Source organism: Scleropages formosus, chromosome 4 (assembly GCF_900964775.1).
Source record: "Scleropages formosus chromosome 4, fSclFor1.1, whole genome shotgun sequence".
Taxonomy (NCBI): Eukaryota; Metazoa; Chordata; class Actinopteri; order Osteoglossiformes; family Osteoglossidae; genus Scleropages; species Scleropages formosus.
In genome coordinates this window covers 5,190,831-5,205,332 of record NC_041809.1, presented here as the reverse complement: position 1 = coordinate 5,205,332, position 14,502 = coordinate 5,190,831, and the positions used below count along the sequence as shown (strand labels likewise).

At 46.8% G+C, this 14,502-nt stretch overlaps 3 protein-coding genes across 5 annotated transcripts; 1 reads left to right on the top strand and 2 right to left on the bottom strand.

Annotated features, from left to right (window-relative positions):
• Positions 1-1,008: 1,008 nt before the first annotated feature.
• prorsd1 (prolyl-tRNA synthetase domain containing 1) lies at positions 1,009-3,359 on the bottom strand. Its single transcript, XM_018749400.2, has 2 exons — positions 3,156-3,359; positions 1,009-2,426 (listed from the first exon to the last, which is right to left on the bottom strand). The coding sequence occupies exons 1-2, from the start codon at positions 3,237-3,239 to the stop codon at positions 1,998-2,000; spliced, it is 513 nt and encodes a 170-aa protein (XP_018604916.1). The 5' UTR covers positions 3,240-3,359; the 3' UTR covers positions 1,009-1,997.
• A 333-nt stretch (positions 3,360-3,692) lies between these two features.
• mtif2 (mitochondrial translational initiation factor 2) lies at positions 3,693-11,140 on the top strand. 3 transcript variants are annotated; one of them, XM_018749328.2, is made up of 14 exons: positions 3,693-3,816; positions 4,341-4,528; positions 4,623-4,737; positions 5,302-5,473; positions 6,150-6,310; positions 6,554-6,730; positions 6,881-7,020; positions 7,540-7,664; positions 7,737-7,941; positions 8,167-8,419; positions 8,612-8,752; positions 9,467-9,631; positions 10,336-10,476; positions 10,610-11,140. In XM_018749328.2, exons 2-14 carry the CDS (start codon positions 4,343-4,345, stop codon positions 10,777-10,779), a joined length of 2,151 nt encoding a protein of 716 aa, XP_018604844.2. In that variant the 5' UTR covers positions 3,693-3,816; positions 4,341-4,342; the 3' UTR covers positions 10,780-11,140. The 3 variants fall into 3 exon arrangements, with proteins under 3 accessions (XP_018604844.2, XP_029107214.1, XP_029107215.1); XM_029251381.1 differs by having other exon boundaries at positions 4,341-4,540; XM_029251382.1 differs by having other exon boundaries at positions 4,189-4,540.
• Positions 11,141-11,231: 91 nt separating this feature from the next.
• Positions 11,232-13,087, bottom strand: rps27a (ribosomal protein S27a). Its single transcript, XM_018749582.2, has 6 exons — positions 13,045-13,087; positions 12,869-12,933; positions 12,332-12,386; positions 11,947-12,032; positions 11,684-11,815; positions 11,232-11,417 (listed from the first exon to the last, which is right to left on the bottom strand). The coding sequence occupies exons 2-6, from the start codon at positions 12,914-12,916 to the stop codon at positions 11,268-11,270; spliced, it is 471 nt and encodes a 156-aa protein (XP_018605098.1). The 5' UTR covers positions 12,917-12,933; positions 13,045-13,087; the 3' UTR covers positions 11,232-11,267.
• Between the last annotated feature and the right edge of the window lie 1,415 nt (positions 13,088-14,502).

Sequence of the window (14,502 nt, the reverse complement as noted above, 5' to 3'; positions counted from 1 at the left end):
ACACACCCATCCTTTGGTGAACCATTAATGTATAGGACAAGTTCAACCTTTAGTGACACCTAAATGGGGGGGGGGTCAAGTGTATCCCCTTGAAGCAGCGACCATTGTGTTTTGTACTATTAAATGCTGAAAGTGAAGGTCCTTTATTCCACCCTCACTGTCATCCTCCTTCCAAAGACAGCTGAACAATGGATTTATGAGGTGCTGCACATTCAAGGCACGATTGACACTTTTAAACATGGATCTTGATATTTTGTGATACGAGGAGCTACTGCAACAATGAAGTTTCCTAACAGTTTGACTCGGCAAATAAGACAGCTTCCGCAAAGCATACGGTGCCATGGATTCAAATACAACTGTGTTCAGTAAGTGCTGCTCCCTCTGTTGGCTCTGAGCAGAACTTTTTTAATTCTGTTGTGGGCAGTTTGTCATTCAATTCCCCCACGACACCTGGGCATTGATCTAGGCCATTTGTTATGACAAATTTTGTGGAGCAATCACTTAATGCACCAAGATTTATTTTTATTTATCTGGTGCTAATATTTACAACAGGGCTCTTGGTGTAATTTTCTAGGCTTATACATAGGTTAATAAAGTGCAGAGTCCAGTTACACTTCCATTCTGTAAATCTTGTGCCTATTTGCATGCGAACCCGCTGCATAAGAGCAGAGAATAGCCAAACTGAATAGATCTGTTAACGGATCAACCTCTGCAAATGCAGTGCTTATAGCTGCAACCTCACAACACCCACTTTTACGTTTTGTAATGATGACGTATCATGGTGGAGACTAAGGGGTTGCTCCGCCCCCTCGGTCCTGGCTCCTGGGCGCGCAGGCTGATATACTTGGCCGTGTACACATTTTGTGCCTCGCACGTTTTGGAGATTACTTTAATGTTGTTTATTTTATTGTAAGGACAGCTGTGTGAAATATGTCGTCCATAGTTGCCTACAAGATATTAAAAAGAAGAGCTTCCTTTTGTCCGTGTCCGTCTGGATTTATATAGTTATACGCCTTTCTGGAATCCACGTGAGGATCTGGGCTAACTCATTAGCCGGATCGTTACAGTTTCTCTAAACCAACTTATAACTACTTATACAGTTGAGTAATTTTACTAGAGCATTTTATGGCAAGGACTTTGTTCAAGCATACTTTGCTTCCTTCCTCAAGCATTCATTGTTCAAGGATTCAAATCTGCAACCCTGGGGTTCAAAGGCAGTAGCTCCAACCCCTGCACTACCAGCTGCCTCCTGATATAGTGGCCTTACTACTTAACCTGAACGGAGTTGGTAAAAATGAACGAGCTGTGGACAAATACTTGTAAGTATATTAACATATATTTTTCCTTGGAGAAAGCTGTCAGCTAAATGATAAAGAGTCGAACTGCACTGGGAGTATGTGGAAGAGGAAAGTTGTCCTTCCTAGGAGCTCCAGCAGAGGGCGCTAGAGCCAAGGAGACTTCCTGGATGAAGAGCCCTTCAGCCTCATAGTACTGAAGAGCCACCTGGTATTCAGCATGTTTGTCAATAAATACAAAATTGCTGTCATCTTTGCACCACATTTCTTCTAAAGGAGCCCACTCACTGTGCCTGTGAAGAGCCCTTGATTGGTCACGGGACACAGCTCACTAGGGTTTAAATATTATACATGTGTCAAGTACAGTATATTAGACAGACCATACAAACAATGGGAAAGATAACATCCCTGGAACACATGAGCATTGTTTAACATTTTGACAAATCATATGGCCAATTACAAGAGTATCCTTAGTAAATTAATGAGCAAGAGTACATTTACATTTATTCATTTACTCTTGCCCAAAGTGAGTGGGAATTTTTACTAGAGTGATTTAGGGTAAGTACCTTGCTCAAGGGTACTACAGCTGGAGGTGGGAATCAAACCTGTGACCTTGGACTCCCAAGGAAGCAGCTCTACCTCCTGCACCACCAGCTGTCCCCCTAGCAGTCCTGTTTACTGTGTTTTTCGTACCACGCTCGTCTACTCAAAGCTCTGAAGAATCGGTTCATGTCCTGTTGCTTTTAGAAACTTGAGCAAGTCCTCCGGTTTAAGGCCCATCGTGGCAGCATTGGTCATGGGGTGAAAATACACCCTCTCGTGGCCCCCGTCTACCAGGTCGCTATCGAGGACAAACTTGACGCTCGTCTCCTTGTCACAGAAGAGCGCCAGAGCCGTCGCGCACCCCTGACCCACCCTCAGCTTCTCCAGCATGGTGGACTCGTCGGCGAAACGGAGGTTACCGCTGCCCACGCCCAGCTTCTTGGCCAGGTCGTTGAGGTTGACCTGACGGTCGTGACGAGCGGACACCAACCACAGGCCCTTCTTCTTCTTGTCCTTGAGGAAGAGGTTTTTGGTGATTGCTCCACTCAGGTGCTCCACGTGAGGCATCATTTCCTCCACTGTGAACACCTTTATTTGATGAGCCAAAAAAAAAAACGTTTTAATAAAACTTGCGTGCAGACAGCATGGGGATCTGTCAGTTACAGCTGGGCTGTGAAAATCCTCAAAAGTACAACAGGTTGAATACTTTCAGCACATAAATTTACTCCCTGCACTATTGCAGAGTCTGCGATCAAGGTACTTAACGTTGAGTTACTGCGGTACATTTCGACACAAACGCCGGTCAAAATACACAAAGTTGCCTTGGATAAAAGCATCAGCGGAGCAAACAAAGTCAGTTTTTCGAAATGTAGGTATCGTTTTCACGCAGGATTTGTTAAAATGTTGAAAAGAGCACAGTTCTTGCAATACGGAAAAGTGACTGTCAGGGTCGCAGGCGCTCAGTCGTGGCCGTTCAGAGCGCCCTTCAGCGCCCCCTGCTGTTCGCCAGCGGAACGACACCGACATGGAAACTGGACGAGTCCATTGCACGGGTCCGAGCGTCCAAAAACAAACAACCTCTCCAAAAACTGTAATAATCATACACACACAGGCCAGGGCTGCGAACGCGTATATCGACAGAAAGCATTTACAAAACATACATAGATCAACTACTGCATGGCTCGCACGGACCAAATCAATTATTTTCATGGAAAATTGTACACTTCTTTTTGGCGGAAACCACTTGGCAATAATAATAATAATAATAATAATAATAATAATAATAATGCTTTTAATTCTAAATAATTAATTAGTTACCTCCGGGTGTTCAACGCATATTGTTTCAATATCGAGCTGTTTCAGATACTCCTCCAGTTCAGTCCGGAGCTCCGACGATGCCATTTTAAAGCGGATACGGCGACTTTTACAGTCCTGTGTGTAAAAAGTCTGTAAAAAGTACCAAATCACCCCGGAGTGTCACTCCACTTCAACACATGCCGCGTTTACCGCCTTCATCCGTGTTCGTGGGTGACACCACTGCGCAGCCGTGGAAAAATGATTCAGCCAATCAGGTTGCACAACTATGTTTTTATTCTCAACGCATTCTTCACTGATTGGTGGAGATTCACCGTGCGATTAAATATTAATATAGTATTGTACATAAAAATCTAAATGGTAAATGTATGAAATACAATTAAGAAGTTAGTCCACGGAGCATCATTTGAATAGGTTGATTTTTCTGTGTCCATCAAAACACCGCGACAAATACTTTTTATGGAGTGCAGCTAAAGCCGGCAAACGATCACTGAGCGGAAGAGGTATGACTGGAAGGGGGTCGCGGTGCATTGTGGGTAGGTGTCATGGCGGCGCCCATGGCAGCGCTGATTTAACGTTCGTACGCGGTATCCGGGGCTGAAATACTACAGTATATCAGAGTAATGAGGGCTCGTATAACTGTTCCGCGTTGACGAGACACCAGGTGAGCTGTATTATTGTTTTGCAACATCAAATGTGCACTTTAATTAATGCATTTCTCACTTCGTTTTCTCTGAGAAAACCGTGACGACGCGTTATTATTAGCGAGACTCTAACTCTTCATCTCCTCATGATCTCTTTGTGCCACCAAGCCCGGACCCTTTACTCGACTCTTCTCTCAGTGGGCAGCTCCACCTCCTGAAGAGCAGCCAGGTGGTGGCGTAGTGGTTAAGGCACTGGTCTTGACAAGACCTCTGTGAGGCTGCAGCTAGAGAAACCTGGAGGGACTGTTTTTTCTTTTTTTTTTTGCCGTGTTGCTCCGACCTTGCGTTCACATTTAACCGGTTGCCTGTCACTTTTCTGCCCATTTGTTTAGCTGGATAATTTTTACAGGAGCAGTTCAGGTACGTTGCTGGAGGCGGGAATCGAACCCGCGACCTTTGGGTCCAAAGGCAGCAGCTCCGACCGCTACGGTACCAGCGAGCTCGTCGTGGTAAAACTGAAAGCTCTCTTTCTGTCGCTGGCCAGCGATGATGAGTGTGAAGGTCCTGCTGGGACTGGAGCGAGCTCTGCGCTTCAGCCACGCCCTCATCCAGCTGCGTGCCCTTCGCCGCCTCGACGCACGACGGACACCCTGGAGAGCCGCCGCGTCCGGCCTGCCCTCGCTGGCGGCGAGTCCTGGGCCCCCGTTCCCCTGCCATCATTCCCGCCGCCTGGTCAGCAAGCCTGTAAGTTCCTCTTTACTTCATTTCACGGTTGGGGGGGCAGTGAGGTGTGTTCATTTTGGAACTGCTCTTTCTCCTTCGCCAGGCTAAAGGCCTAAAGAGGGACCCAAAGGTCAAACCCAAGCAAGAGAAGCAGGAAGTGGAGATCAGGCAGCGTATGACAGTGTCTGAACTGGCTCGCGCCATGGGCAAAGACATCGGTAAGGAGGAGCGGTGGTGCGGGTGACGTACGGACTAGAGTTGTTGTCTTTCGCTTGTAGGATCCGGGTTCAAATCCCACTCCCGCTGGGGTACCCTTGAGCAAGGTACTTGCCCTGAATTGACACGGTAGAAATGACTCAATAGATGTAAGTAGCTTAGTGTACGAACCGAACATTGTAGGTAACCTTGGAGAAAAGCATCAGTTAATTGGTTTGTTTCCTCCAGGTGCTCTGGTTTCCCCCCCATAGTCAAAAGATGGGCTGTTCAGGTTCACCTGTAGTGTGTGAGTGACAAAGAAAGTGTATTTCCCTCATCTATGGATGAGTGACCCATTGTAAGTAATGTATACTGCGGTGAACAAGGTGTGTGGGCTGATAACACTGCACAGAGTTCATTGGAAGTCGCTTTGGAGAAAAGTTTCTGCCAAATAAAGTAACATAAATGTAATAATTAGGTCATACTGTAGTAAATTGTCAGTGCGTAACTGTTCTGTTCTTTAATGCCTCGATTCAGGTGTCAGGACACCTGCTCTGACAAAAGAAACAACTCTTGTGTCGATTCAGATCACGTGTACGAGGCTCTCCTCCACACCTCCATCAATCTGGACTCCCTGGAGCCGGACTCCAGGCTGCAGGACCACTGGATAAAGGAGGTCGTGAAGAAATCGGGCATGAAGTTCAAGTGGGCGACGCTGACGGTGGAGAAAGACCGCGAGAACAAGGACGTGGAGAGGAGGTTGGTGGGTTTCTGCCCTTACGGTGGCGTCTCGTGCCCTTTCTGCCTGTCGTCACGGGGAACCGATGGCGGGTTTAGGCTTCGGCTTCGCTGAATTTCTCAAGTGCCTTCGAGGAAGGGTTCAGCGTCTCAATTCCTCCACATCTCTTGTGTCCATAAAATCATCAACCCAGATGCATAACTTCAATCTAATAAGCTGTCCCAAAATGTTTTAGAAAGATGGAGGAGAAATAATGCGTCGTTAGAAGAAGTAGCGATTTCCCTTAACTCAGCAGACGAGTTGTTGTTTAGTTTGATAGAGTGTTTATTGATGTAGCTGTAGTGGCCCAGTGCAGCTGCCTCGCGGCTCATTCGTTGTGGGTTCGATCCGGCTCACTTTGTGTGGAGTTTGCATGTTCTCCCCAAGTTCGCACGGGCTTCTTCCCACACTCCATAGACGTGTGTTTGTTTCAGGTGAATCGGTAACCCTAAATTGCCCTCTGTGCGTGTGATTGCCTTGCAGCAGACTGGTGCGCCGCCCAGGGTGCACCTTGCCTCATGCCTTCTTCCAAGATAGGCTCCGGATCACAATGACCCTGCGTTGGACAAGCGGTTATTGATATGGATACTGCATGAGCAGTATTGTAACAGACCCGGTTTTTACTCTATGAAAGTCATAATCTCTCCGTTTTTGTAGACCCCCTCCCGACCCCGCAGTGCTGGTTTCTCGCCCTCCGGTCGTCACCATCATGGGTCACGTGGATCATGGGAAAACCACTCTGCTAGACAGCCTAAGAAAGACCCAGGTGGCAGCAATGGAGGCCGGAGGGATTACGCAGCACATCGGGGCCTTCCTGGGTACGAGGCGCCGCTGAATTCCTTTCTGTATATCTGCGGTGATTAAACCTATCCTGTTGAAGGCTTGAAAGGATGTACGGAGCAGCAGGTGGTGTAGCGATTAAGGACTTGCTGTTGGAACCCTTGAAATATCTTGAATATCCTGTTAGTGACTTAAGACAAAAGCGTCAGACAACAACAGAAGAGGTGATTATAATAAAGTTAGCGAGATTCCTGAGCTGATTCCTGTGGCTCTCTCCATAGTCCAGCTGCCGTCTGGGGAGAAGATCACCTTCCTGGACACCCCCGGTCACGCTGCGTTCTCCGCCATGAGGGCCAGGGGGGCCCTGGTCACCGACATCGTCATCCTGGTGGTGGCTGCGGACGACGGGGTGATGAAACAAACGGTCGAGTCCATAGAACACGCCAAGAAGGCCAAAGGCAAGTGACGCGAATCCCCAGCCGTGATCCAGCAAGTGTGAAGTACCATCGGATGAATCCCCCTTCATAATGATATGATTCCCCCGCGAGGTTTGAGTTGCTGTTGTGCCTCGCTGTTGCCTTCTGACCCGTGGGCTCCGTATGCTGCAGTTCCCATCATCGTGGCGGTGAACAAGTGCGACAAGAAGGATGCCGACCCTGACCGCGTGAAGCAAGAGCTGCTGGCACATGATGTCGTGTGCGAGGAGCTGGGAGGGGAGGTGCAGGCGATCCACGTGTCTGCTCTGAAGGTGCGCGAGCCGCTGACGCGCTGCCCTTAACTTTTAGAAACGAGTCCTAGTAAAGGTCTTCAATGGATCGCACGACTGAGCCGCGTTCAGCGATCATGTTATATGACAAAAAAATCCCATGAGCAGAATGCGGATTGAAATGGGCACTAGGCGTCATTGCGGTTAAGGGAAAATTGCCATGTAACCTGAAGGTGTCAGGTCCAATCCCCGCTCCAGCTCTGGTAGCCTTGAACGGTAAAGTGTGCAGCTCAACAAACACCTCCAGTACTGCAAGACACTTTGGACAAGTGTCAGTGAAGCAACAAATTAAATTAAAAATTTAACATTAAAAAGTCAGGTTATTGAATATTAATTTTTATTCCTGGTCCTGGACACTGACAGCAGTTTTTTCAGTAACTAATGACCTCAGGTGTCACTGTTAAGTGTGAACGTAAATCACGGCGCTAAATTAGTTGACTTAACCTCCCAGCAGCCACCAGTCAGGAAATCTGATCTCGGGTGTCCCTGCACCCCCTACAGGGCGAGAACCTGATGCAGCTGGCAGAGGCCACCGTCACGCTGGCTGAGGTGATGGAGCTGAAAGGTGACCCCACGGGCTTTGCGGAGGGGACCGTCATCGAGAGCCGCACTGACAAGGGCAAGGGGTGAGTCCCGCACCCGCAGGCCGCATGCGGTGCCGCCTGTTTCGGAACGTGACGGGATCCTCCACCCCCCAGACCCGTGAGCACGGCGATAATCCAGCGGGGCACCCTGAAGAAGGGCTGCGTCCTCGTGGCGGGGACGAGCTGGGCCAAAGTGCGCTTCATGTTTGACGAGAACAACCGGGTGGCGAACGAGGCCGGACCCGGCGCCGCCGTGGAGATCGTGGGCTGGAAGGAGCTTCCCGCCGCCGGGGAAGAAATCCTGGAGGTGGAGTCTGAGGTGAGGGATCATCTAGAGTCATTGTTTGAAGAAACATAAAGTTTTGCAAGGCCTCTCCGCTTTGCCCTTAGGGTTCAGTGCAGCTGACCTGGTGACCTCTTCAGAGGCTCAGAAGCTCTTATCCACTATAGGTATCATCTTGGAATCCCTCAGAGAGATAAAACCTAATAAGTTGCACGTGAAACCAGCACTCTTGATATAAGTGTTGAACGCCTATCCCACCAGCAAAGGGCGCGCGAGGTGGTGGAGTGGCGGACCTTCGTGGAGGAGCAGGAGAAGATGCAGGCAGACTGGCAGGTCATCGAAAGCAAACAGCAGGAGCATGACGACGCCTATCGAAAGGAGCGTGAGGGCCTGGCCCACCTGTCCTGGAGGAAGAGGAGGATGGCACTCCACAGCGCCAACAAGCACAGGATGGGCTCGAGACCCAGCGAGAAGGCCAGCCCCACCGGGCCGACCCTGTCCGTCATCGTCAAAGGTTGTGGGGTGGATTGGGGATGCGGGGAGAGCAGCTCCACCAGTTAATGTATTGCTTTGTGGACCAGTGCGTGAGGGTTTTCTGGTGGGGGGGGTGTGTGTGTGTGTGTGTGTGTGTGTGTGTGTGTGTGTGTGTGTGTGTGTGTGTGTGTGTGTGTGTGTGTGTGTGTGTGACATCTGGCTGCTGCCACAGGGGACGTGGACGGGTCTGTGGAAGCCATCATGAACATCCTGGAGAGCTACGACGCTGACGAGCAGTGTCAGCTGGACGTGGTGCACTGCGCTGTGGGAGACATCTCAGAAAACGACATCGCCCTCGCAGAGACCTTCTCAGGTGATGCTTCCGGCACCTTCGTGGAAGGTCCGCTCGAGTTCCGCTCTCAAGGTTACTTTGTTATTTACCCACTTTTACTGGAGCAATTAGGGTAAGTACCTTCATAAAGGGTACAACAGCAGGTGAGATTCGACCCCGTGACATTCGGAATTGAAGGTGCAGCAGCTCTGACCATTACGCTGTCAGCTGCCCCATATTTTAAGCCCTTGTTAAATCCAGTTGGTTATGACTAGTTGTACAACACAACAAAATTTTTTAATTATGCCAATTTTTGCGTGTAATCTTATTTGATTGATTTGATTACGATCAGTTGAAGTTTACTGATTTGAAAACATGCCACAAATTCTTCTAGAGACTCAGTTTTAGTTTGGTGCTTTAGAGCCATTGGAAGATTCTAGAAGGTACCACAACAGTTTAGAAAGGACCAGATCCTAAAAGATACTGGAATATTCGGTGCTTGGAACCCGGTGCCAAAATTTGCTAATTTCAAGAATATGAAATATTTTTGTAGAAACTTACATAGTACAAACTAACACCAATAGTATGTTTAATCTAACAAAACTGAATGGAACGTGCAAAAAAAATCAACATAAAAATTCGTTACACTATTATCCTCACGTCGTCCACAGCGTCAGTCCTTATGGACGGTCTTAGAAGGTTGATTTTAAACATCCATGTTCATTGGTCTGAAATCCCAGTCTCTCCTCTGCTCAGGTGTCATTTATGGCTTTAACGTGAAGGCCAACAAGGCCATCCAGCAGAAAGCCTCCAAGCTGGGTGTCCAGCTCAAGATGCACAAGATCATCTACAAGCTCATCGATGACCTCAAAGAGGAGCTCAGCAGCAGGCTGCCTCCGACTGTGAAGCAGCACATCATAGGTACCCGTCCCACTGCCCGATTACCAACTCCCCCCCATGTCCCAAATTAGCAGCAGCTGACCCTGGTCTTCAAGGGCTACAAAATGTTCTAGTATAGCTTGATCTCACTCTCACTTCTTAATTTAGTGTAATAATTTTTCAGTAGTGAATTTTTGCCTCACCTGGTACTTTTTGAGTATAAATCAGGTGTTAATTGAAACATCTGTTCATCTATAATCAATAACTGCTTGTCCAGAGCCTAACCCTTAAGCACAAGGGTAGGACACAAATTTATTTAGATGATGCTTTTCTCCAAAGCATCTTTACAATTATTTACCCACTTACATGGCTGGGTAATTTTACTGGAGCAATTTAGAGTAAGTACTCTAGGGTCCTACAGCCAGAGGTGGGGATCAAACCTGTGACCTTTGGATCGTAAGCACTGTGGTACCAGCTGTCCTTGGACACTAGTCCATCACACACAGAGAAATTTACATCTTTGAATTGTGGGAGGAAACAAGAGCACCAGCAGAACATAGACCACAAACACTGAGCTGTGAGGCACCAGCTGTACCACTTTAATTCAAACATGTTGACATAAAATTACTGCTTTTCAGCCTTTCTGTAACAGGGCTGACCCTGATCTCCATGTATGCATTTCTATATGACATCAAACCTACATCAGTAGAACAACAGTATGAATGCAGTAAAACATTCGTGTGCAGGAGAGGCAACAGTCCTGGCCACGTTTGAGGTGACCATGGGCAAGAAGAAAGTGCCAGTGGCCGGTTGCAGGGTGAAGAAGGGTGAGCTGGATAAGAAGATGAACTTCAGGCTTGTCCGTAATGAGGAAGTTCTCTGGGAAGGTAACGTGAGCACTCGACCGTTACAAGTTCTCCTTCCATGGAACAATGTTGAATGCAAAGGTGTTTTCCCCCCAGGTCTTTTAAGTGTCTTTATCAGACAACTTTGTCATCTTGCTGCCACCCTCCTCTGTAGGTTTATTGACCTCACTGAAACACATGAAGAATGATGTTCAGACAGTGAAGAACGGCATGGAGTGCGGTTTGTCCCTGGATAAGAACGTGAACTTCATGCCGGGGGATGAGATTTTGTGTCTCGAAGATGTGAAAGTGGAACAAAAGACTTCCTGGGATCCAGGATTTTGAGAATGGATCTCAAAAATTTCTGAAGTGTTGTGATATTGTATCATTGGCTGTACTGTAAAAAACAATTCTTGAGAAAATGTATTAATAGAAAATAGTACTTAAAATTAAGCTGCTTTACTTTATTTGCACTCTTCAATGCAAGATCTCTACTCAAGTTTTTCCCTTCACAAACAGTATTTAAGTTCTCTAATCATTGGGCAGCTCTCCTGTTCAGTGAGCCTGGTCCATAATTTATTTCAATTTTGTATCTCCAATAGGGTCAATTTTGATTTGACATCATTAATGCATTGAGTTTGGTTTAAACAGGTTCAAAACTATAGCACCACCCCCAGCCAAATCCTGGCAATTAAACCATTTCACTAGTCTATTCAAACACACCAACTACAAGTTGTACTCAGACGCAGTAACGACTGATTGCAACAAGCTTAAAGAAAGAGAGGCAGGGCAAGTCAGACTGTTAAACATTTTATTGGCTACGGTCCATATCCTCACTTATCCTCCGGCTTGTTGAAGCAGTAGGTGAGACAGCACTTGCCGCAGTAGTGCCTGTCAAAGTGGCTGGCCATGAACACGCCGGCACCACACTCATCTGCAGGGCACTCGCGGCGCAGACGGCTGATCTTGCCATTTTCATCAACCTGAGCAAAGCAACACAACTGAGGTTATGAAGGAAAAGGCTCAAGTGCTCAAACTGCAGTTACCCTTTCAAATCCAACCACCTTTAGTTCTGTTTCCCCACCATGTAAGCATCCATCTGGGCATCCTGGCAGTTTGTTTGCTGCAAACAAAATCTGCTGTTTCAACAAAACATTCCTAAATATTTACATTCCGTCAGGGAAGTGACTAGAGGCTCATTTATAAACTCCCAATAGGTCTAAAAGGTGCTGGGAAGACTATATCCTACCTTGTAGTACTTCAGCACCGCAAGCTTGACCTTCTTTCTCTTGTGCTTGTTCTTCTTGGGCGTGGTGTACGACTTCTTCTTCCTCTTCTTAGCACCACCGCGCAGCCTCAGCACCAAGTGCAGAGTGGACTCCTGCGAGAAGTCAGCCTGAGTGAGCCTAACGACCGGCCAGACGCAGCAACCACGCACCACCCTCACCCCCAGACCATCCCAATGCCTGATCCACCAACCTATATATCAATCAAATGTCTTCCAGACACTACCTTCTGAATGTTGTAGTCAGACAGAGTGCGTCCATCTTCCAGCTGCTTCCCAGCAAAGATCAACCTCTGCTGATCAGGGGGGATACCTGTTCACACAACACATCAAAATCAGTTCCGCAAACTCCATATTTACATTTCTGACACCTTTGTCCAAAGCAACTTACAATTATTAACCAACTTATATCGCTGGATAATTTTTACTGGAGCAATTTTTTAGGCCAAATAAATTGCTCAAGGCAATTGCAGCCAGAAGAAGTGAGGCTCAAACCTACAACCTCTGGGTCCAGAGGCAACAGCTATAACTACTACACTACCAGGGTACATTTGATACACTATAATAGTAACAATAGCACTATGTAGACACAGTAAGGCTAAAATCCCTTACCTTCTTTGTCCTGGATTTTAGCCTTGACATTTTCAATGGTATCTGAGGGTTCGACCTATTGAGAGCACAAGAAATAAGGAAATGGAATAAATTAAGAAAATCACTTGTTCTTTATACACGGGAGACAATGTGAAAGTTGAGTACGAAGTGCTGCGACGACTAATAAATGTAAAAAAAATGTACAACATCGATTGATAGGCCACGTGCTGCAGAGCTCAGTTATATGACCAAAACCACAGGAAGGCGCGAGCAAAACAACGATCAGACGGCACGGCCAACACGTGGACACTTACAGTTGAGTTTATAATAAAAAAAATAAAATACGCCTTTTTACTACATTCATTCGATTCAGTGAAGGCAGACAAGCAAGGCCGAGCGCCTCCACGTGCTTGAACAGGGAATCCATGCGGTGGGAAGTCAAGTATTTAAGGGAACTAGGGACATGCCATGGTACTATAGATGTAGTGTTTCATTCATTTTTAGGTGTACAGAGCCGGAGCAGCACAGCCCAGGCGCAGGCAGGCGCGGCGAAATCACCTCAAGAGTGATGGTCTTCCCTGTGAGGGTTTTCACAAAAATCTGCATTTTGGAATCAAATCCACCTGCACAAAACAATCACAAGAGCTTCAATTAGCAACCCCATCGGAGATGGCTACATGAATTAGGACTTTAATGGGCCAATTTTCTCGTTACGAGAGAGAGCTCCAACTCACCACAAGCCTCCTGCTAATGGCGGATCACGAGAAGAGGACCGCGGCGGCGCGCGACGGGGTTTTCTGGGCGCCCGAGCACGGACGGGGTGTCTTCAAAAATGCCTGTTCAAAAATGCGTGTACAGAATATTGAAAATAATTTTCTTCCTAGTCATATGCTGTCTTTAAAGCGTGTTCTGATTGATTTGCGAATCTTATTTAATTTAAAGCAAAATGCTAACCTTGACGTAAAAAACCACACTACCCACAATCCTTTGCGCGGAAATCGTAATTTCCTTAGTAACCCTCGACGTTTTACTCCAAACTTCCGTCTTTTTTTAAGGGCACATTTGTTAAGTTGGTGAAAAGCGCCATTTTCTATAGAATGTGAGAAGTATTGAAGGAAGAGTCGATTTACAAAACCGCTGTTGTGTTTGCAGGCGACATGCTCAGTTAATGTTCACTGCACTTAATGAAAAGTATTCATTTATATGGTAATTAGCATAATTTCTAATGACACGCTGTTAATGACGTCTGATAATGTGAATTTGTTTTTAGCTACTGGCATTCGCTTTTGTTTTGAACCTGCTGTCTTATATTTCATTTTTGAGTTCCACGCATTGTCTGTATTATAATTATTTGTTATTGTACACTATTTTCGACGCCTCTTGTAATCCTGTACAATCCTTTTCTCTTCACGTCCTTCCTTCGATTTAATCTTTGGCTCTGGTTGCTTCACATTTGCCTTATCTGGCCACATCTCTGCAATGCTCTCAGCATCAGTCCTGAGCGATAGACCAGTCTCCCTAGTCAAAACCTCTCAAACGCATCACTTACAATCATATTTTGAGTTCCTCAACCAGAATGACCTCCTCAGTGGATATCGGGCTGGTTTCGAGATGAGTTATTCCACCAAAACCGCCTTCCCTACGGTCACGAGGTCCCCAGTCTACTCAGGATGCTTCCCTCTTCTCGGCTCTCTTCTTCATTTCACCGAAGCACCTGGGTGATGGTCAACCCCTCGATGTTCCTTTTCTCCCTGGAAGAGCTTGAACTCAAAGGATCATCACTGAAATGATTAGAATTGTACTCACCGGGAGGGTCAATTCAGATCCCTCTTTCTTCTTCGCTCTGTCTCAGCAGGGCTCAGTGCTGGGACCCTTCCTCTTCTCCATCTACACCACTTTTCTTGGCTCAGTTATTGCCCCTCAGTTTATTTCACTGTTACGCTGAGAACATACAGCTTTTTTTTCCCCCCCACCATCCAACACAGATGCATCTCTTGTACCGCAGCATGTCTTTGCTTGGATGTCCAATCAGCATCTACAATTCAACCTTCTTAAGACACATCCTTTCTCTTTACCTGTCTGTCCAAATGTTACAAATTCTTTTTCTAAATGGGCAACTCACTTTTCTCATCCAGTTCATCAGTTAAGAGTCTTGGGGTAACAGCAGACAAATCCCACTTCTACATTTAGGT